This window comes from Microtus pennsylvanicus, chromosome 11 (genome assembly GCF_037038515.1).
Source record: "Microtus pennsylvanicus isolate mMicPen1 chromosome 11, mMicPen1.hap1, whole genome shotgun sequence".
Lineage (NCBI taxonomy): Eukaryota > Metazoa > Chordata > Mammalia > Rodentia > Cricetidae > Microtus > Microtus pennsylvanicus.
Genome location: NC_134589.1, coordinates 50,773,588 through 50,796,176, shown reverse-complemented (window position 1 = coordinate 50,796,176; position 22,589 = coordinate 50,773,588). Strand labels below are relative to the sequence as shown.

At 44.7% G+C, this 22,589-nt stretch overlaps 1 protein-coding gene across 1 annotated transcript; it reads right to left on the bottom strand.

Annotated features, from left to right (window-relative positions):
- Positions 1-1,069: 1,069 nt before the first annotated feature.
- Positions 1,070-20,754, bottom strand: Dhx33 (DEAH-box helicase 33). The gene is made up of 12 exons (XM_075991949.1): positions 20,375-20,754; positions 16,075-16,235; positions 14,730-14,957; positions 14,404-14,574; positions 12,391-12,576; positions 11,620-11,731; positions 10,351-10,510; positions 10,108-10,196; positions 9,075-9,202; positions 8,514-8,717; positions 5,430-5,516; positions 1,070-4,463 (listed from the first exon to the last, which is right to left on the bottom strand). The coding sequence occupies exons 1-12, from the start codon at positions 20,631-20,633 to the stop codon at positions 4,155-4,157; spliced, it is 2,094 nt and encodes a 697-aa protein (XP_075848064.1). The 5' UTR covers positions 20,634-20,754; the 3' UTR covers positions 1,070-4,154.
- Positions 20,755-22,589: the final 1,835 nt, after the last annotated feature.

Genomic DNA, 22,589 nt, shown 5'->3' with positions numbered 1-22,589 from the left:
TTTCAGTGGTTAAGAGCATTTGTTGCTTTTGCAGAGGACCACAACCATCTAACAGAGTTCTAGGGCATCAGACACCCTTTTTTGACTTCCATGAACACCAGTCAACAGCAAACATCAAACGCTCATGTCTTATACTCCCAGCACCTGGGAGGCAGACAGCTCTCTCTGAGTTTAAGGCCACCCTGGTCCACACAGTGGGTTTTAGAACAGCCAAGGTTACATAGAAAGATCTTGTCTCAAAAAAAAAAAAATCAAGCTGGGGGCTGGAGAGATGGCTCAGTGGTTAAGAGCACTGCCTGCTCTTCCAAAGGTCCCAAGGAGTTCAATTCCCAGCAACCGCATGATGGTTTACAACCATCTGTAATGGGATCTGGTGCCTTTTTTTTTTTTTTTTTTTTGGTTTTTCGAGACAGGGTTTCTCTGTAGCTTTGGTGCCTGTCCCAGAACTAGCTCTTGTGGACCAGGCTGGCCTTGAACTAGCAGAGACCCACCTGCCCCTGCCTCCTGAGTGCTGGGATTAAAGGCGTGCGCCACCACCGCCCGGCTTCTGGTGCCCTCTTCTAACCTGCAGGCGTACACGCAGATAGATACTGAGAATACTGTATACATAATAAATAAATCTTTAAAAAAAATGAAGAAATCAAGCTGGTACACACCTTTAATCCCAGCACTCCGGAGACAGAGGCACACCTATATTCCCAGTACTGGGGAAGAAGATAAAGGTGGTTCTGTTTGAGTTCCAAGCCACCCAAAGCTACAAAGTGAAACTCTAGATTAGCTTCAAAAGTTCTGCAGCAAGCTGGGCGGTGGTGGTGCACGCCTTTAATACCAGCACTCTGGAGACAGAGGCAGGCGGATCTCTGTGAGTTCGAGGTCAGCCTGGTCTAAAAGAGGTAGTTCCAGTTTAGCCAAGGCTACACAAAGAAACCCTAACTCAAAAAACCAAAAAAAAAAAAAAAAACCCCAAAAAACCTAAATATAGATAACAAGTCTTTCCAAATGAATGCCAATAAGACTAATGTTTAATATTTCAAACAGCATTCTATAAACAAGGGAAAGGAGGCCCCCAAAAGGCCACATATATAAGATTTATTTTCCCCAAAAAGGCCACATATATAAATAAGATTCACATTTTTATAGATAGTCAAAAGCAAATTTAAGCATCGCATACAAGAACTGTTTTTATGTTATGTTTGAGATCAGATAGAATACAGCAAAGTCCAAATCAACTTGGTATCTTTGCTCTTTAATTTTTTTCTACACAACAGCAATCAATATAAAATTTCCCCCCACAGTACAGTAGTCTAGCTGATGTGCTCAAGAATGGCATCTTGGATGCATGGCCATAGTTCCAAACAGTCCCTGGTAGTTGCAGTACAAGGATTTGTGTCACAGTAAATGTTTGAAATCTTGTAACAACTGGCAGAGGTGCAAAGGTTTTCACTGGGGACCTGGTAATGAAAACCATCACCGCGGGTGTTGCAGCACGGCTGTGTGAGGTTCATCTGTTCGAGGCTCCTCTGCACAGACCGGATTCTTCAGGCTGGAGAGTTCACCCACTGAAAAGCAGCTCAGGTCGCATCACAGTAAAACCACGAAACAGTTGACTTTTTGTTGGTTTGGTTTTTCTAGACAGGGTTTCTCTGTGTAGCTCTGGCTATCCTGGAACTAGCTCCTGTAGACAAGGCTGGTCTCAAACTCACAGAGATCCACCTGCCTCCACTTCCCAAGTGCTGAGATTAAAGGCTACGCTATGGTGCCACCACTGCCAAGCAACATTTTACTTTCTTAAGAAAGCTTAAAGGGCACCGTCCCTGCAGCTCAAGCAATCATTAACTTCTTTGTAGTAATATGGAGTCAGAATGGAATTTCCATCTGATTTAATCCCTGAGCAGCTTTATTAAAAAGATATTTTTTAAAAAGCCCAATAAAAAAACTAAATACTCTATTAAAATTCTACCAGAATGTTAAAGTGATGAACATATTTCTGTACAGAGACATTAAATCTACTCCAACTGTCCTTCACCCTTTTCCGGGAAGGAGCCAGTCACTCCAAGTTCCCAGTACCTGCTCTGGAGTGAACCCATACAAACTAAGTCTTTACTGACCCAGAAAACACCCTCTTACTTTACTGGGGAATGTATTACCTCCCCTTGTTTTTTTTTTTTTGTTTTTTTTTTGGTTTTTCGAGACAGGGTTTCTCTGTGGTTTTGGAGCCTGTCCTGGAACTAGCTCTTGTAGACCAGGCTGGTCTCGAACTCACAAAGATCCGCCTGCCTCTGCCTCCCAAATGCTGGGATTAAAGGTGTGCGCCACCACCGCCCGGCTCCCCTTGTTTTCTTTAACCAGCATAATGAATGCTCCACTAAAAATACAAAAGTTTCTCTTACCAAGCAAGGCTAAATAAACACCCCTGCCCTTGTGTAAATAGGAAAAATACACTTTAAAAGGAAAAATTTTCTCAATAGCTTTTCAGAAAGTTGGTAATGTAACCATTTTATCAAAGAAGTCATGAGTACCCAGACAACCCTAAACACTGGCTAAAAGCTTGATTGCTCATGGTTAGGGTTATAATAAGCCCAGACCAGACTCAACATACACAGCTGTGGACCAGTGAGACCCTGGGAATGGAAGTGCTCACTCAGGCTATGCTCTTTGGAAAGAACATGTTGGACCCAGGGAGAAGAAACTGCCTCCTATCTTTGAAGTACCTTGTAGGCAGTTTGGCCCCCTGCTCAAAAACAACACAATTCATATTATAATGACAGAATCCTAGCAGTAGAGCTGCGTTTGGACCAACTAATTAAAGGGCTTTTTCTAGGGTCAAACATTTTCTAGGAAAAGTGTGCTTTTTCTCTCCTCTCTTTCCCTCCACTTGGACACAAGGTCCAGCCCAGGCTGGCCTAGAACCCAGTCCTCCCCTCAGCTGGATTACAGGTATGATCACCACACTAGGGACTGTTTGCTCCTAACAAGCAACTAAGATGAATCTTTTCTAGACAGGAAAGGGATGGCAAGGCTTCTCTACTTCCCTCTGACAAAATTAGACAGTGAGGGTCAGAGAGTGGCACCTGGTTAGGAAGTGGCAAGGCTAACTCTCCCCAGGTCCCTGAAACAAAGAGGAAAAAACCAGTAAGACCAAAACCACAAAGACTGGGAGTGGTGAAAAGGACAAACTGATACCCGGCTTCTGAGCCGTCAAGCCATCTGTCCCATCCCTGCCACCCAGCAGCTCCGACTAGGGTTCACCTGAACAGAGACTGCTGAAATGGGCGTGAAGCATCATGGACACACATTCGTAGGTGCCCACCCACGAGAAAATGATCACCGGGCTTCAGAAGGCTGCTGCACTGAAAAGCTGGCTTCCCAATTTCAGGAAATCTGCCTGTCTCCTGAAAGCACTGCTGGGGACACAGCCACAGAGGCACTGAGGACCAACAAGGAACTCCTCTGCTGGTTTCTGCTTGGAGGCGGACGAGAGAAGGAGCTAAACCCTGAGCCATGAGGGCCAACAGGTCAGAATATATCTTATCTGGCAATATCTGAGGGACTCAGTTTCTTCTGTTTTCTATTTCAAAGACATACAGGTCTTTAAATAGTAGTGGAGGCTGGGGACTGGCTCAGTGGCAGAGTGTTTGCATAGCATGCATGAGGTCCTGCATTCCATGAGAAGGGACAAGGGGGAAAAACACTGAGGTCAACCAATTGGATCTGTAGCTTCCTATGGCTCCTCCAAGAAACAGTCACAAGAGCTCAAGGGCTGTGTTGTACCTAATTATGTCACAAAGCACAATGGCTTATAATTCACTGATTGTCTTATCTCGTGCCAGGCAAACCTCTGGGTAGCTTTCTGTTCATTACTCTAAACTTCATTACTCTGAACTTCTAAGTCTTATCCCCCTCTGGCATATGAAGAAACTGAGGCTCAGAAGTTAATTTAGTCATTAGAAATTGCCCAGTCAAACCCAAAGCACAGTCTAGGCATGAGCACGTCTTTAGGCTGAGTCTAAAGAGTTTCATCAGCACTTCCAAGCTCTTGAACTCAGCGAGTCTGGCTGCACTGAAGTGTACGGTTCCTCCAGCTTGAGTCTACTTGGAAGACAGCTGTGATCTAAGTTGCAGACCCAGCCACGCTGGCAGCATTCTGGGGTGGATCAGTTTCTGGCAGTTCTCAGCTTCCTCCGGAAGTAGTCAGGGGCGGCTTCATAGAGCCACTCAGCATCCACAACACAGAGGTCACGCATGTAGCATTTGTTGGTGTACAGCAGGGCAGTGTATACCACACAGGCAGGTTTGCAGTGGAACAGGACAGACGATGGGTGGATGGCCACTGGCTGGTGTGTGTCTGTGGTGGCATAGGTGCCATCTGGCTGGAGTTCGGCAGTACTCATAAAGAGGCTGTGAGCCAGGCAGCGGCGGACACTCTCCATGTCCCCTCGAGATGACATGATTGGCATTGACATCTGTTTTAGGAAACAGAAAAGACCCCAAACATTAATCCTCCTCAGCACTGTACAGTGCAAGGGAGCAGCAAGACCTAAAGAGTGGCCAACACAAAGTGAAATCTTGATTGACATCCAAAGGTAGCATTTCAATTGCCATAGGCAGCAGCTCAGGTGAAGGATGAGGGCACAGGTGAGGGAAAATAGATGGAAACCATCCAGTTTGAAGAGAAGCATTTTAAGATACAGGATGGGAACCAAGCGGTATGGTGGCATAAACCTTTAATCCCAGCACTCGGGAGGCAGACAGGCAGATTTTTGTGAGTTCGAGGCCAGTCTGGTCTACAGAGAGAATTCCAGGACAGGCTCCAAAGCTACAGAAAAACCCAACCTCGAAAAACCAGATACAGGATGGGAACTGGAGAGATGGCTTAGAACTTAAGAGCACTGGCTTCTCTTTCAGAGGACCTAGGCTCAAGTCAAAGCACCCAGGACCATCTGTAACTCTAGCTGCAGGGGAACTTCTAATCTTCTATACCACAGGACGAGAGAGAGAGAGAGAGACAAAAGAGAGAGAGACAGAGAGAGAGAGAGAGACTGTTCTAAAGGGAGGTAAAACACTAAAACACTCCATCCTGCAGGCAAGCTCACTAAGCAAACAACTCCAAGGCTTCAGAAGTCTGGAACCAATTTTCCTTCTTAATTTTTAGTAGTACTATTTAAAATCAGAAAATAGCTAAAAGTTTATAAAAATTTATGCATGAGATTCAGGGTTCCAGCCCGCACTAGACAAACCCAAATCACTATGGATTTCTAAGAATAAACCACAATAGTGAGAGAAAGAAAGAGTGGAACTACGGGCAGCTTTTACTTTCTTGTACATTTAAAATTTTTCCACAATGAGAATTCCTCTCATACCACTAGCAGCAAGCAATCCAAGACCCCCATAATTAAAACAAGAACTTCTTACTGAAAAGGAGGTACTACCTTTAAGCAGATTTCCCTCAGCTGTGCTCTTACTTCAGCTACTAGTAGCATATTCTTGCTGTTGACAAAATTCTCTTTGCACCAGTCCTGAAGAGAACAAAGAAGACATCTCAATCCTCTTATTTCTATGCAGAGGAAACATGCATGTAACAAAATCAGACTGCACCGCTGAATTCAGAGGGTTGTTCAGGTGTCAAAAGGATATAGGAAAACACCTTTATACTGAAAAGTATGAACCATGAAAAATATGAATTGTTGAACCTGAAATAAAACTTTAAGATTTTCTTCCTAGAGTCGTCATGAAAAAAGCTACTGGCAATGCTGATAATGAATGCACCGCCATACCCAGAAAGGAAGAGCACCTCTAGAATATTAAAAACTAGTGAGAAAAGACCAAGAAATTGGTGAAAAATAGACAAAAGACATAGAAATGCCTAATACATATATGTAAGGATGCTTGTCTCCTGAGCTATGGAGGCAATACGGTTCAGAACAATGAAAAAACAGATGGTACAAGGGACTCCAACTGACAGCTGGAGTGACAGTGGAGACGGGCATTCTCCCACACTCCAGGAAAGACTGCCAGCCTGGAAGTGCCTGCTTGCCAGAGAAACTGAGCTGTAGAGCCCAGCCCCGTAAGTCTACTTGCTCACTTGTTGGCCCCACAGGATCTCCCTCGTGAGCACAGGGGGTCCCCGAGCAGGACACCACTGAGGTGATGGAGAGAGATGTAGCCGAAAGGACAGAATGTGGATGGATGTGAAGGACGTGTCCCCTTTTCTCTTTGTTTAGAGACAGTCTTAAAATTTGGCCTGGCACAGTCTACCAGGCCCTGTTAAAAAGCATATCCTTAGTGCTGGGTGTGGTGGCACATACCTACGGTGCAACACTTGGAAGGCTGACAGAAGGCTGATCACAAGTCCAAGGTCAACCTGGGTTACACTTATAAGCAAGACCCTGCTTTAAAGACAAACAAACGGATGACAGCTTCTTGGTGGGATACACATCAAGGGCAGGTCAGTCTTCAGTAAGGAAGAACTCAGCACTTTGTTTAAATATAAATTGAGGGCCAGCAAGAGAGCTCAGCTGGGAAAGATGCCCACCGCCAAATCTGAATACCTGAATTAAACCCCTTGGACCCATACTATAGAAGGACAGAATCAGTTCCTCCAAGTTGTCCTCTGACCTCTACAGGTGCCACGTGGCACATCTGTGTATGTGTGTGTGCACACACCATGCATATTTGAACACACATATACAAAGTGTAAATAGAAATAAAATAAATATAGCAAGGTGAACAAATGCTAAAATTGCAGAACAGCATTTTTTTAAAAGAATTCACTAAAGCACAATTACAATTTATTAACACACAAGAGAATATACTGACATTTTTCATCTTAGTACAAGGAACTGAAGTATGATATCAAAAAACTAGTATAACAGTTGAATAGGCAGGCAAGAACATCATCTTGTATGGTTTGAATATTCTTCAGTTTCATTGAATCCCTATTGTGAAACATTAAGTGAAAACTTAATTCAGTTATAGCATTTGTGGACCAGTAAGATGGTTCTGTAGAAAAGTATTGGCCACGAAGCCTAATGACCCAAGTTCGAGCCCTTGGGTGCACATGGTAGAAGGACAGAACCAAAAGTTGTCTTCTGACTTCCACAATATGCTCCCTTGCCCCCATATATAAACAAACAAACGAACAAAAAAAGTGCAATTTAAATGTAAATAAGCTGGGTGTAGAGGCACTTCAGGCAGATCTCTGAGTTTAAGGCCAGCCTAATCTACACAGTGAATTCAGGATAGCCAGAGCTACGTAGTAAGATCTTGTCTCAAAAAAAAAAAACAAAAAAAAAAAAAAACAAAACAAGCTAGGTGGTGGCAGCACACACCTTTAATCCCAGCACTCAGGAGGCAAAGGCAGGCAGATCTCTGTGAGTTTGAGCCAGTCTGGTCTACAAGAGCTAGTTCCAGGACAGCCAGGGCTACACTGAGAAACCCTGTCTTGAAAACACCAAAACCAAACCAAACCAAACCCCCTTAAAATAAATATTTGGGCATAATAGTAGCACACGCTCTTAATCCTAGCACTTGGCAGGAAGAGGCAGATCTCAATGAGTTTGAGGTCAGCCTACATAGAAAATTCCAGCTTTTGGAGTTATGTAGTGAGAATCTGTTTTGAAAAAGCAAAACAAATTTTAAAAACTTAGGGGCTGGTGACATGGTTAACATAACCTGTTCTTTCAGAAAACCAAGTCCAATTTCCAGCACTCACATGGTGGCTTACAACCATCCCTGGGAATGATGCCTCTAGCCTCCACAAGAACAGCCAATAGGTAGTGCTTAGAAACACGAGAAGGCAAACAAACACACATCACACAAATAGCCCAACTTAAAAACTATGGTGTTTATATCAGCAGTAGGACACCTGGAGAATGACTAGGGTTGAATAAGGCCAGAAGGCAGAGTCCCATGACTGGATCCCCACTGGCCCCTAATTAGGTGAGGGGAAGCGACCATTCACACGTACACTCAAGTCCTCTTGCTGAGTGGTACTGTTTTACCTTGAAGCATCAGACAAGGCCAGAATGAGCCAAAATACATCTCTTTTATTTATAAAATGGCCTCTCTCAAAAGGGCTAAAGTTAGGCGTAGTGGCACACACCTTTAGTCCCAGCACTAGGGAGGCAAATGCAAGTGGGTCTCTGTGTGCTCAAGGCCAGTCTGGTCTAAATGTAAGTTCCAGGACAGTCAGGGCTATGGAGAGACCTTCTTTCAAAACAAAACAAAACAAAACAAAAAAAACAAAAACAAACAAACAAAAAAAACAAAAAAAGAAAAAGATAACTGAGTGGCTGAGATAGGGTCTATTACTTAACTAACTTGTCCACAATTTGTGTTAAACACAAGCAGAATGAATACCTGAACCAATGTTTCGCTCTAGTGATTCCCAGCACGTACACATTTCTGAGATGACAGCTGGCTTTGTTTGTGTGTGTGACTCTTTTTGATGACTTTGTCAAAAAAAAAAAAAAAAGTATACTTAAAAACAGGCCTGAAAGAATGGATGTGCTCACCTTATTCCCACCTACGTTTTTGAAGGTCCGGTAGATGTTGAGCAGGGTGATGTGATCCCCCTCACTGGATATGAATTTCTTCCGGACACTCTGCACTTCATCTCTCCGGGCAGGAGGGTTATAAAGGACACTGTCCACAGACAGCAGGGAGACTATGGTCAGAATTTCTTCCGTACAATGGAATTTGGAGGACAGGAGGATAGTCTGGAAAGTCAAATTGAAAACACATGGGTCAGGTTTCCTGGCTTCAATTAGTGTTTCTGTACACTCTCGTGCAGTTTCCCTTCAAGGAGTGTGGTGGCTTTAAGACCGTAACACAGGGGCAATGCCATTCACTTCTTTGTAATACAGAAAGATGCCATTCCCACAGGATCCCACACCTTTGCGGGTAGGGCTATAACTGCTGTCTGAATCCCACACACAACATACATTAGCACTGTACACAAGTGGGGTGATATGTCATATTTAAGAGAACAAATGAGGTTAGTTCAGAAGCACTGGGCTTAGGCATTTCTAAACTGCAATGTAGAGGAAGGGAAAAGAGGAAGAGGGGTCATTTACTTTGGCAAATTTGGGCTCTAAAGGAAATGCTGCCATCTTTCTTCCAATTGGAGTCAGGGTAAGCTGGTCATCCTTATGTTCAAGAGCACCTAACAGGTCCAGTTGGGCAATGGCCGCCTGAATGTGATCTACAGAAATGGAGACATAAAAAGGAGCCAGAAGTCCAAAACAGGAAGAAGATGCAGCTAGTTGAGTGCTTCTGGATGCTTATGATTCTACAAACACTGCCAAGACCACCCGCCACTGAGCTCACATGATCCTAAGCCTTAATGGTACTACAAGCAAGAGACATATAAAGCAATCATGAGAGAGCAGATACCCAGAGGAATGGGAAAGAGACAAATGTCAGAGGCTAGGCTTTCATGGTGTAGGTAGCATCACACTGATGTTGGCTGTATTACACTTTATAGTTTATATTTACTGCTCCTTTTTAGGAATTTCAAAATGAAAAAAAAAATATATTACGAGTAGATCAGTGTGCCCTATATGTTTTTTCTTTTCTTTTCTTTAAGATTTACAAATTCCCACCCACAGGGACAGATTTTTGTTCAGAAGACAGCCAGACATCTCTTGAGAGAAGAATTGAACTGAGGACCGGGGGGATCTGGGACACCTATTGATAGTTTACTCTCTCTCAACAACTGCATTTCCTTAAACAAAAGAAAAATGGCATGGCGATAAGAGTCTAGATGCCAAAGCTGCCACCATTTATTGTTAGTTCTTAAAGGTTCTTTCTCCAGGAGAGATAACTAATGAAGGGAGGGACTAGTCAAATCCTAGTTTAACACAAAAGGCACATGCTCTCTTTATCCTTTCATTGGGCTTTATGGGCGTCCCATGGATGCCTGATGACCTCTGGTCCCTGCACAACGGTGCTATAACATAGAACCTACCATTTCATAACAAATGAAATCAAATCAGCAAAACAACATGATCAAAATACTTTTTTTCTTTCTCAAAATACTTTTCCTGGGGGGAAGAGCTCCTGTGCTATTTTCTGTCTGTCTGTCTGTCTGTCTACCTTCCAGCTTACCCGGAGATGGTTTGGACATGAAGTCAAAGGTGAGGACATTTGGGACTCTCATGGCTAGCAGCTGCAGTATCACACTTGCCAGGTTACACCTGTGAGGGATAAGTGAGGGTTAGTCAACTGTCCCTGACCACACTGGGACAAAACTGCTCCCTAGAGAGCATTAGCAAAGGCTGCAGTCTGTGGACAGGAACAGAGGGAGGAGGCTGGGATGTATGGCACAGTACAGACACAACCTTGACCTACCTCTGAATCTCTGGTACCGTCATCTTCTCAAACTTCTCAAACTCATCCTCCGTGTAGAGCCGGTAGCAGATGCCACTGTCCTCTCGGCCAGCCCTCCCTGTGCGCTGCCAGGCCTGGGTCTTTGACACTCGTTGTACAGCTAGTACCTCAAGACCACTGTCTGTAGGGAGAGAGGGCCGTGGGTGTTTTGCTTCATCACGTAAGCAAACTGTTTCTAGAGTGCTGGCAAAACCAAAGATGCTGAGTACCACTGAGTGTTTCTGCAACATAGGGGTCTGGAAAAACTCAAGGCTTGACAAGAAAGCACAGACCCAGGCTGCTTGGCCACTTTAAAACTCACAGTGAAGCAAGTCTAGCAATGAGTCATGTGTGAAATGTTAACAAAAACAACAACACCCTCTGCAAGCAAGGTGGCAGGAGAATGGTTTCAGAAGTTTGGGCTTACATCATGGGAGGGCCAACTATTCCAGTGGCCTGACACCGAGGGTTTCTTGGGGATTTTGGTGCTGAGTTTCTACCTAACTCGGAAGGCTGGTCATATATCAAACAATGATGACAAGGTCCTTTGTCTTCCCTCCCAGTTCTATAAGAAAACAAATCATGTGATATTCTTTTCCCCCTATAAGTAAAAGACATCAATTCTCTCAAGTACAGGAACATTTTGTGTCAGACACTAGAGACCGACACTTTGTCACCAGGAGTCGACCCCTCCAGTGCTTAGTAGAACACGCCAATTAAATATTGGGGAGTAATATTAATTGTAGTGGCACCAAATCCTCTGTAGAATAAAGCAGAGTATGAATCAGAAATGCATAGAACTGACTCCAAGGCAGCTTGACACTCGTAAGAAGAGAGAGCGAGTGCTCCCTCTGTGCTTACTGGGAACCCTGTCCAGCCAGGGCACCTGGCTCCAAGCTGGGCACCATGAAAACCCATACAGTCACACTCTGGTAGCCATTTGGAGAGCCTACCACCGGTACCAGGCTGTCCCTGGCTTTCTTGCCCCCATTCTCACCAAGCTTCCTGTGGGCTTTCAGACCTCAGTCCAGGCCGTCATCTGTCCTGTCTAGGTTCTCTGCAACTGAGTTCTTCCCTCTCTAGACTTCCTGCCTCAGATCTCTTTTACAGACATGACTTGGAACTGTCCCTGTCACTCAAATCCCAGCTCCTCACAAACATGAAATGTTTACTTAGGAGGAAATGGTGGGGTTTTCGATTTTAACCGTGCTTGCTATACACAGGAGACATTCATGAGCTACAGTTTCTCACCAGGGTTATACTTCTTTGCTTTAACCATGCCCGTGTCAACTACATATTTTATTCCTGTAATGGTTATGGAGGTTTCAGCGATGTTGGTTGAAATGATCACTTTGCGATAGCCCTAAAAGGAGGAAGAAAACCAAAAAGCCATATGACACACACATGAGTCAGAAGGTGAAAACTCTAACTATGCATTTCCACAATTTGCTTAAAATCAAGAAAAGGTGACTTCATCATTAGTAGTGGTCATAGCGATTTCAGTCATTGCACTTGACGAAGAACAAAGGGAAAGGAGTACACTGGTCCTTTCACTGAGGTCCCGAAGATTAATTTGAGGCAATGAGATGCAGTGGAACAAGATTCGAGGTGGGTAGACAGACAGGAGGTGGAATGCTGGCCCTGCCGGGATCTTACTATGTGTGCTTTAAGCAATCCCCACCTCCCTTCTTGGGGGCCTTAGTATCCCTCGCGGGATTCCATGACAATGAGAGATGATCTATGTGTCAGCACTGTCTGGCACATAAACAAATGGTACATGGTACTGTGGCTTATGCCAGCTCTTAGAAGAGCCAAACCTTTTAGTCTCTACACCTTTGTGCCCTCCCTCATCTCTCCCTGCAGCTGCGGACTCTACACCTGTTCCTCTCCAGTAGCTGACCTGGTACCTAAATGTTCCTCCTTCAAGCTTTCCTGGATCATGGTGACAGGCACACAGGCCCCATTGTAGATCTGACTTGATGCCCAGTGACATGGCTGGCAGAAAGGTGGCACCGTACTCACCTTTGGGGCCCCTTGAAAGACTCGAAGCTGCTGTGAGTAGGGCAGGGAGGCGTACAGAGGAAGGACGAGCATGGCAGGGCAGCCGTCAGGGAGATGCTTTGCAATGTCTCGGCAGGTCTTGCTCATTGCTTCGATTTCCTCCTGACCAGTAAGGAACACTAGGATGTCTTGAGAAGAGGGGGCTTCCTAGAGAGAGAGAACACTGATGACTGTGATGTTTCCAAGAGGGTTTTTATTTTCTGTTTCACTTTTTAATGATGAACAAGTCTGGCAGTGGCACCTCCCTGGGAGAAGATGCTTAGCAATGAACAGAGCTGTTACCACACGAGTCAGCCAACTATGTTCTGAAACCAGGTAATGAAGTTTTGCAGGGAAATTAACATACTGTATTTGTAAGACAATACAATGAAAGCCTAGGAAAATCTGTATAAACTTCTTTAAGCTAGATGGCTCAGTGGCAAAAGGCACTATAGTGGTATTTTATTTATGTTTTAATAATTAAGCTTGCCTGAAGGGTAAAACTAAACCACTAGAGGTCAGGCAAAAGTGTCACACACCTTTAATCCCAGAATTTGGGAGACAGAGGCAGGTGGATCTCTGTGAGTTCAAGGACACCCTGGGCTACGCAAGATCCACGCAGAAATAGATCCAGGTGGTGGTGACTCATACCTTTAATCCCAATACTATGGAGTCACATGCCTTTAATCCCAGCACTAAAGGGGAGTATAAGACGGGAGGAGACAGAGGCTCAGGCTCAGCCTGCAGTCACCAGCCTTTGGCAGAGGTAAGACTTCCCTAGTGTCTTGACTGTTTTGCTTTTCTGATCTTTAGCTTGAACCCAGTAGCTGTCTCTGGGTTTCTATTATTCGTGCTACAAGGCACCTGCTGCCAAGGCTGCCAGCCTGAGTTCAATTCCCAGGACCCATGTGATGGAGGAAAGTAAGACTCCTTAGGTTCTTCTCTGACACCCTCATGGAAACTGCCTTCAGCAACTGTGCCTCCATTGAGCCTGCCCACGTAAAGGTGCGAAGAGAACCAACTCCACGAAGTCATCTTCTGACCTCCGATGTGGGCTCTGCCCACACACATCAAGTAGAAACATGCACCCCCTACCCACAATAAACTTCTAAAAATAAAATTACATTAAAAAATTCCCATCTGAATTTTGGCTACACTTATTTGGCAAGCACTTTAATCACTGAACAACTCTCTCAAAAACTTTTGAGCCGGGCGGTGGTGGCGCACGCCTTTAATCCCAGTACTCGGGAGGCAGAGGCAGGCCGATCTCTGTGAGTTCGAGACCAGCCTGGTCTACAAGAGCTAGTTCCAGGACAGGCTCCAAAACCACAGAGAAACCCTGTCTCCAAAAACAAAAAAACAAAAAACAAAAAAAAAAAAAAACTTTTGAAAACACCCCAGTACACGCGTGGAGCATACTTACAACTGCAGCATTCAGGAAACCTAGACAGGAAGGTGGCAGATTGGAAGCCAGCCCAGAAGCCAGTGGCAAGACTAGACATACTTGTATAGCATTCTGGGTTGCAACATAATATATGCTTTAAAGACAAGTATGCTGCCCACTCTTCTAACGTGTAAGAGCTTTCTAGCTCAGACAACAGCTACCGATAATTGATTTATCTTTCTTTTTGGAGAAAATGCAAAATATCAAAAAAGAGGCAAAACAGATAAAGCAAATTAACCTTTTTTTAGACGATCACTTTATTACATTTATTGATTTGTGTAAGTGGCACGCGTGGAGGTCACAGGAAAACTTTAGAGCTAGTTCTCTCTTTTGACCACATGGAGCCCAGGGCTTAAACTCAGGTCCACAGGCTCAGAGCCAAGCCCCTTTACCTGCTAGGCATCTCACTGCTCACAGATGAGCTTTTCCTGATGATACTGCTCACAACGCTCTCAGATTCAGTTGCTTTTCTTTCAGAGGCTAACTGTTCTCACAATTAACTGTAAAGTGAAGCAGAACTTGCCAGGAGGAACTTTCACCCCTTTCCATACCTGGTGGATCTGGAAGACTGAGATAAGCGCTGCGTGCAGGTAATCCTGCTGAGGCTGTTTGGTATAGAAAATCTGGATTGGGTGCTGCCGACCTTCAAGGTACAGGACAGGGGCTCCATTGAAATACTGAGAAAACAGGTCAACATCCATGGTAGCTGACATCACAATCACCTACAGAAGAGAATGAGAATGGGAAATAAATACTGGACAGCATTTCTACAAAGCAGACGGCTGAGGACGGTATCGCTCCCACCATGGCTAACTTTCTCCCATGTGCCTGAAGCACCCCTGAAAGACAGCCTTGTCCTTATGCACAGTCCACATACTTTGAGAGGCAGTTTCCCTAGCTCCTTTCGCCTCTTCTGCGCTGCCTTCACCACTCCAAAGAGCACATCTGTGTGGATAGTCCGCTCATGGGCCTCGTCCAAAATGACACAGCTGTACTTTCGAAGCAAGGAGTCTGAAATTGCTTCTCGAAGAAGCATGCCATCTGTCAGGAACTTGATCCTGGTGTCTTCTGAAGTGACATCCTCAAAGCGCACAGTATAGCCAACCTGAGAGAAAACATGGCTCCTTTATTAATTAAACATTTATTGAACACCGGTCAACTGTCTACCCAGCCCTGTCCTCAGCATTCTATGTGGAGAGACGAACACTGGACAATTACCATTAGCAATGAAGCATCACAAAGAATGAAAATCTAGAGAAAGGAATGAGCAAAAGCACTTGCCCCGCAAGCCTGGCAATCTGAGTCCAATCCCTAGAGCCACAGATGAGAGAATTGACTCCCAAATTATCCTCTGACCTCCATACTGACACACACTAATAAAAGGGAAAAAAAACCCACATACCCTAACCTTTAAGCTACTTACGTACAGACATGAAAAGTTCAAACTATTTTTACTTGTAACACACATATACAATACAAATATGAATCTGTCTCCTACATAGTTCCAAGACTCATTCTATAGACCTACATTAAGTACAGCGTTCATATTTTTATAAAAATACATATTTCATACATACATGTAATAGATGTAAAAGAGGTTTCTGGACAGACAAGATACTGCATGCTTGTAATTCTAGCCCTTTGGAGGCAGAGGCAGGAGGACTGCAAAAAGTACAAGGCCACCCTGGTCTATACGTCTATATTCTAAGTTCCATGCTAGCTACAAGTAAGATCCTGTCTCAAAAAACTCAAACCAACAAACATAAACAACGTGTCTTAAAGTCTTAAACTCATAAACTAGTTGTGAAGGGTCCAGCTCAGTGGCGGAGCACTTGCCTCGTATGTTCAATCTCCAGCACCTCTAAACAAGAAAACATCTGATTTACTCAACTTGCCAATAGCTGTGAAACCAAAGCTAACCAGACTAAGAGCTCTGATCTCTCTAGAATTGGGAAAACTCTGAGCTTAGCCCAAAAGCAGTGGCAAGGAAGAAGCATGCTATTCAACTGAGTTTTGAGGCACACCCTTGTCATCGCAGAATACAAGAGGCTAAGGAAGCAGGACTGAGGATTTGGAATACCAGACCAGCCTGTGCAACACATGGGAGACCCCAATCAACATAACAATGGGAATGGGAGGTGAAGGGTGCTGGAGAGCTTGTTCAGAAAAATATAGGGCAGAAGCACAGTAGGTGCTGGTTAGTACGTAAAGCAAGGAGGTACCAGCTTCCCGAGTTCAATCCTCTTCTCATCTGAGACTCTAGTAGCAAGAGAGATGGCAGCAACTCGACGGGGCTGGGTCACTGCAATGATGCCCTGGCGGCTAATTCCCCCTTCATAGAGATACTGTGGGATCTGAGTTGTCTTCCCAGAACCAGTTTCCCCTAGGAGAGAAAAGAAACTTATTCAAATGAAACTAAGACAAACTCACCAAATAAAAAGCTTCAAGTCAGGAAAAACAAAACAAAAACACACAAGAAAATAATGAGTTGGTAAGCTCTAGGCAAACGGGCACCCAGGTATACTGCTGGAGAACAGCCACAGCTACTGTTTCCCATTTCAGAAACCTTTACACTGGGCTGGATATGGTGACACATGCCTTAATCACAGCAGGAAAATCTTTCTGAGTTCTAAGCCAGCTTTGTCTACACAGGAACTTTGTCAGTTCCAGGACAGTCAGTACCACATAATAGATTGTCAAACAAACAAACAATAAAAACATCCTAAACTTTTAGAATGTTTACAATTCCACTTGCAGAAATTTGTCTACGAAAACAAAGATGTTTATTCAACGATGGCAACAGTACTGAAAGCGTGTATAATAGTATGAGTGCTGGTCTGAGTAGGTACGGCCTCCATGGACTCATCAGTTCCAATGCTTGGCCCATAGGAGTGGCACTATTAGGAGGTGTGGCTTTTTGGAGGAACTGTGTCCACGTGAAGGCAGGCTTTGAGGTCTCACATATATGTTCAAGCTACACCCAGTGTGGCACACAGTCTCCTGCTGCCCATGGATCAAGAGGTAGAACTCTCAGCTTCTTCTCCAGCACATGTCTGCCTGCACGCCACTATGTCCCACCACGACAATAATGGACTAAACCTCTGAACTCTAAGTCAGCTTCCATTAAATGTTTTCCTTTAATAAGAGTTGCCATGGTCACAGTGTCTCTTCCCAGCAACAGGAACCCTAAGACAGTAGGTAACTGGTATAGTTACAACATAAAATGAAATATGACAGGGCTGGAGAAATGGCTCAGTGGTTAAGAGCTTTGCTTGCTCTTCCAAAGGTCCTGAGTTCAATTCCCAGCAACCACATGTGTTCACAACCATCTGTAATGAGATTTAGTGCCCTCTTCTGGCCTGCAGGGATACATGCAGGCAGAACACTGAATACATAATAAATAAATCTTAAAAAAAAAAAGAAAGAAAAAAATGAAATATGACAGTCATGTAGATTGATAAATACTGACTGAAGAGATGTCTATTCATACATTGCTCACCCTTCTCTGGCTGCTGCTTGCTTCAAATCTTTGCTTTTGCCTACACTATCATGGGTACAATACCTACCTGCGTTCATACTAATTGGCAAGTTGCAGGATGAGTCAGACAGCAAATTCTTACCCTCAAGGCTGTACCAGTGGCCCTCATCTCTGGAATCCTTAGCGCCCGTGAATCTCTCTTCTAGCACAGATCATTCCAAACAGTACAGAAGCACCTGAATGTTTCTGCCCTCTTCTAATACCTGAGGGCAGAGGTCTCTTCATAGGCTTGAGTACCCTGCAGAGTGGAAGCCCCCAATAAGGGTTGTTTCCTACCCTCTGCTGGTACCTCTAACAGCCACCTGCGCACCCTTCTTTGCTAAGGCTTATCCCCTTTAATGAAGTCCTCCAGTCCCATGTCTTGCATTTTCTCCCAGTTCCCAGATGCTTCTGACTGTTCACCTTTCTTGACTTAGCCAAGAATCTCGGACTAAGAATTTGATTATCCTGCAGTTTCCCAGTGAATCCTCCACACGACCTCAGACTTGGATCAATGTCTCTTGTGCATCTTTCCAACTCCTAGTCTAAGGTAACTGAAGATTGTGAAAACAAAATATGCCAACCATGCAGATGTAGGACCAAAATGCACCTGGGCACCAGCTCTACTGTGCATCGTGTTTCTGGTTTTGCCGCCTGTCTCTGTCTCCATCTCCCCGAGGGCCTACTTGCAGCTCTAGGACTTTTGTTCTCACAGGGACTCCTGCATCTGAGTCAATAGAAAGCTCTCAAATGTGATTTCTCTCCCTGCTACAAGGGCTTCTGCAGCACTCTGCCTCCTCTGAGGTGGCCTTTCTCCTGTGCCAGGTGGGCTCCTTGTAACCCTTGTCGCCAGGGCCCCCCTTCCCTTACACTTCCTGACTTTGTTCCCTCAGCTCTATTCTCTCTTCAGTGTCTCTCTGCTCTGTAAATATTTATATAAGTTCCTTGTGTCCCTCTCCCTCATTTGGCCAAAGCAGGAACCAGTTTTCACTGCCTTCACTCTTTTACCTCCTAATCACTTCTCGGTCCAGTGTCAGGTCTGTTCGTAAAGTTCTCTTGAGAAAGTCCTCAGTAGGAGGGATAACCAATACCATGCATCCAAATCCAACGTGCACATCCCCCATTTTGTCTCATTATTACGGGACTTTGTCGAGGCCATGCAAGGAGACTGACAGGCAGCACTGGAAATCATGGAACACGGCTTGGCGGTCAGCAAAACGTCATCAAGTGAGCCAGAGTGCCAGGGACTAAACATCCTGAGGACCTTGTGCTGTTGTTGAGCATAACCGTTTATTGCCTTTGTGGTCACCATGTCCCTTATAACCTACTGGCTGTATGAAAACTCTCGGGAGGCTTCTAGCCCCTCACTGGGCAATGTTACTGGTACTTACAATAACAGTGACTGACTTTTTCCAGGCATTGCTGCTGGAGCAGATTAACGAGTCAACCACCACCCTCAGAAAGAATTTAGACATGTACAATTGTTAAAAGGTTAGGTTAAGATGTCTCTGTTATGACTCCGATGTAGAAAATCTTGAGGAACAATGTAAAGTTTAGAAAAGTACACTTTTAATGGTTGAGTAAGGGACTCGCTGAGGTCAGGGAACAAGAACAATGGCAGCCTGGCTCCTGCTGCCTGCTGTGCCTTTCTCGCTAGAAGGGGTTGGTGATCAAGGGTGATGATTATTTCCTGGTACCCATTTCTGCCTTCAGTTTCCTAATAAGATTCAATAATAATAATAAAAAAAACTGATGAATGGGTCTGCACCCTGAGGGTTAAAGTGGAGCTGACTGTTTTTCATATATAAAAGTTTAGATTTGTGATTAAGATTTTAATTTTTGAGATAAACAATAAAATGACCGATCCTTTCTTTGTAACCACAAAATGAAGCCAAAAGTGCAAGAACTGGCTAAGAAAGTATCTTGCTTGCTTACACTTTATTAATCTATAACAAGGTGCTTAGACATGAATATATGTGGGTCTTTGGGAATGATTACAATTACGTAAATTGTTTAATCATGTAAGAAAACGAGAAACATGATTTTTTTACTTGTATTCATTATAATCACTCATTTGAAAAATAGAATGCAACTACACTGTATTTTTTATACTGTTTGAAATATTCTGTAGGGATATATAAACTGTAAAGGGAAAATAATGAAGATAGAGAGATCCTGAAAGAGTGTCTTCGTGTGTGTGTTTCCCCTTTTCACCAGCCCCACAGAGAGTTTTGCCTCGCTCGCTGGCCCCAGGGAATTAAATTTTACTCCCCCTGATTAGGGGGATAAAAAGCACTGGGGAAGCAGACGCAGGTGGATCTCTGTGAGTCCGAGGCCAGCCTAGTCTACTGAGCGAGTTCCAGGACAGGCTCAAAAGTTACAGAGAAACCCTGTCTCGGAAAAAATAAAACACAAAACAGTTAAAAAAAATTGTTTAAAAAAAAAAAAAGCCAGCTCCACGCCTCCCCTCGGGGCCCGAGCTTTTAAAAGCCGGGATTTAGAGCTCTCCACTCCATCCTCAGAACTCCAGGTCAGTGACAGCCGCCACTCACCGATCTTTTTTCCTCGCTCCTTCAGGAGCTCCTCTTTATTAACCATTGTTTATCAAAGCCCCTTGAAATCATGCCCTGCCCTCCAACTCTCCCAAGCTCTTCTCGTACACAAGAAACTGGTGTCCGTGAACTGAACTGTTTCTGACTGCCAGTCTCTCCAGCGTCCCCAGGGATCCGCTCCGCAGATGCTGCTCCTCAAAGCCTGGGGGAGGCCCGCCCTTCACAGCTCTAGAGCCTCCGAGATGCACCCACAGCCTGTGATAGAAGTGTGTCTTTACCGCCACACATGCCTGTCACTCGCACCGGGCAGTCAGCGCCAGCAGACTAACTCGTCCGCCTCTTTCCCGAGTTTCTTGTCCATGCCGGCACAGAAAACCTTTCAAGTTTGTTCAAGAACCCAACGCCAAATTGCCCTCGCAAAGCCAGGACGCTCCCGCCAAAGTGGCCACTCACCGATGAGGACCGCACTGTCCAGGTTTCGGAGCTGGGCCAACAGCTGCCCCCGCGCCCGGAAGATGGGCAGGCTCCGGCGCTGCAGCTCCAGGGCCTCGCGGTAGGGACTGGCCGAGGGCTGGGCCAGCGGCGGTGTCTGCCTCCGGTTTCCTCCTGCTCCGCCGCCGCCAGGCGCCAACAGCATCACCACTCGCCTCCCGGGAGGGCAGGAGCCCGGCCGGAATCTCTTGGCCGGCGGGAGGGCCGCCTCCTCCGGCATTTCGGGAGGACCGCGGCAAGAGGCCCCGGCGCCGTCGGCTCGGCTACGCCGTGGACCGCAAAAGCGAACCGCCCCTTTCTCTCCACGTGCAGGCGTGTCGGGGCGACCACCGATGATCTCACTGCCGCCGCCAGACTTTAGGAAAGGAACTCCAATTCCCGATATGCATTGTGGGTTTGGGTACCATTTACATCCTGTAAGAGCAAGGCCTGAGGTGCGACCTAAAAAACTGCCCGAGCAGCAACAGGGAACGATAGCTATATGGTTCCAAAAGCCTTTATTGGCTAACGACGTTGTCCTTTCGGATTCCCGTTATCACAAAATTATTTCTGTCCGATCTTCAACAATAGTCACGTTTTAAGGATGTTACTTAATTTTGTAAAATCAACGAGGAACGCAAACATTTAACCTTCTAAACAATGCACATTTTAAGGTACCCACTGACATCTGATTGATAATGAATTTTCTGAGATTAAAGTCATTCAGATGCTTCAAAGAATCTTGAAAATGTTACTAGTGAATATCTTGAGTTACAGAAAAGTGATTGATGATCCTGACAGCATGTATTTCCCTCAAAAAATTATAAGTTCAAATAATACAAGAGGAAAAAAAAGAAATTGGCTTTAACTCATCTCCCAGTAATTTCTATCAGATTCTCAAATCAGATCAAATCTATCAGATTCTTTACAAAGCTTTCTGGTCCTATTGTGCACACCTTAATCAATGGGATTATTCAGTACTCCTAGATAAAACTTGCATATAATCAGTTCTTCCTTGCTTTTCCAAATACAAGATCTTAGATGCTTTGCTAATTCAACACAGAAAGACTTGCAAGCAATTAATGGTTAGCTTAACATTTTTCTTTTTGGGAGGATGTGGGCGTTTAACTTGTGTGTATGTTTGTGAGCTATTTGCATGCAATATTCACAAAGGCCAGAAAGAGGGTGATGGATCCCCTGGAATAAGAGTTAAAGGCAGTTGTGAGCCTCCTTTTGAGTGCTTGGAGCCCAGGTCCCCGGGAAGAGCAGCCAGTCCTCTTAAGCGCTGAGCCTGTTCTTCAGACCAGTTTGCTTTTTCTTACAGGGAATGTGACTGCCAGTGAATAAACATGCTCTCAACGCATGTGAATGATATTCACCAAATTTAGTACGTGGACTTACTTTTTAACCCCCCCCCCCCCCCACACACACATACACACAGACATGGACTTTTCCCAGTCTGTTGTGGAATCTGATGTGGCCTGTGGCCTTGGTCCTCTGAGATGCTTCAAAGCCTTAATAAGAATTCTGGGTCCCCATAAAACCCTACTATACCCAAGTTTACCAGAAAATTTGCGTAGGAATCAGGTTAATGACCATCCTTTATAAAATCAGGAATGCTTTCAAGATTAGTAAAGCCTTCCAATCCAGTTCTACACATGCCCACAGCCATCATTAACTGATCCATGTCCACTCGAAACGCATCATGTCGACAAGCTGTGTTAGATGGCAACATGAAATATCGCTGTATACTTATCTAAATACCATTTACAATGTGGCTTTCATAAACATATCTGATTAGCTAAAAACCAAGTCAAACAAAAACCAGATATTTTCATCGAGCTTCCAACAATATAACTGAGGGCTAATAAAAATGTCCATGTTGAGTGTGTTTAGGATGCATTTTAAGAATATACTGACTTAGCTGGGTGGTGGTGTCGCATGCCTTTAATCCCAGCACTCGGAAGGCGGATACAGGCAGATCTCTGTGAGTTTGAGGCCAACCTGGTCTACAAAAGCTAGTTCCAGGACGGGCTCCAAAGCTACAGAGAAACCCTGTCTCGAAAAAAAAAAAAACAACAACAAACAAACAAACAAACAAAAACCAACCAAACAAAAAAGAATATACTGACTTGAGGCTGGAGACAGAGCTTGAGGTTAAGAATGCATACTGCTCTTTCAGAGAACCCATGTTTGC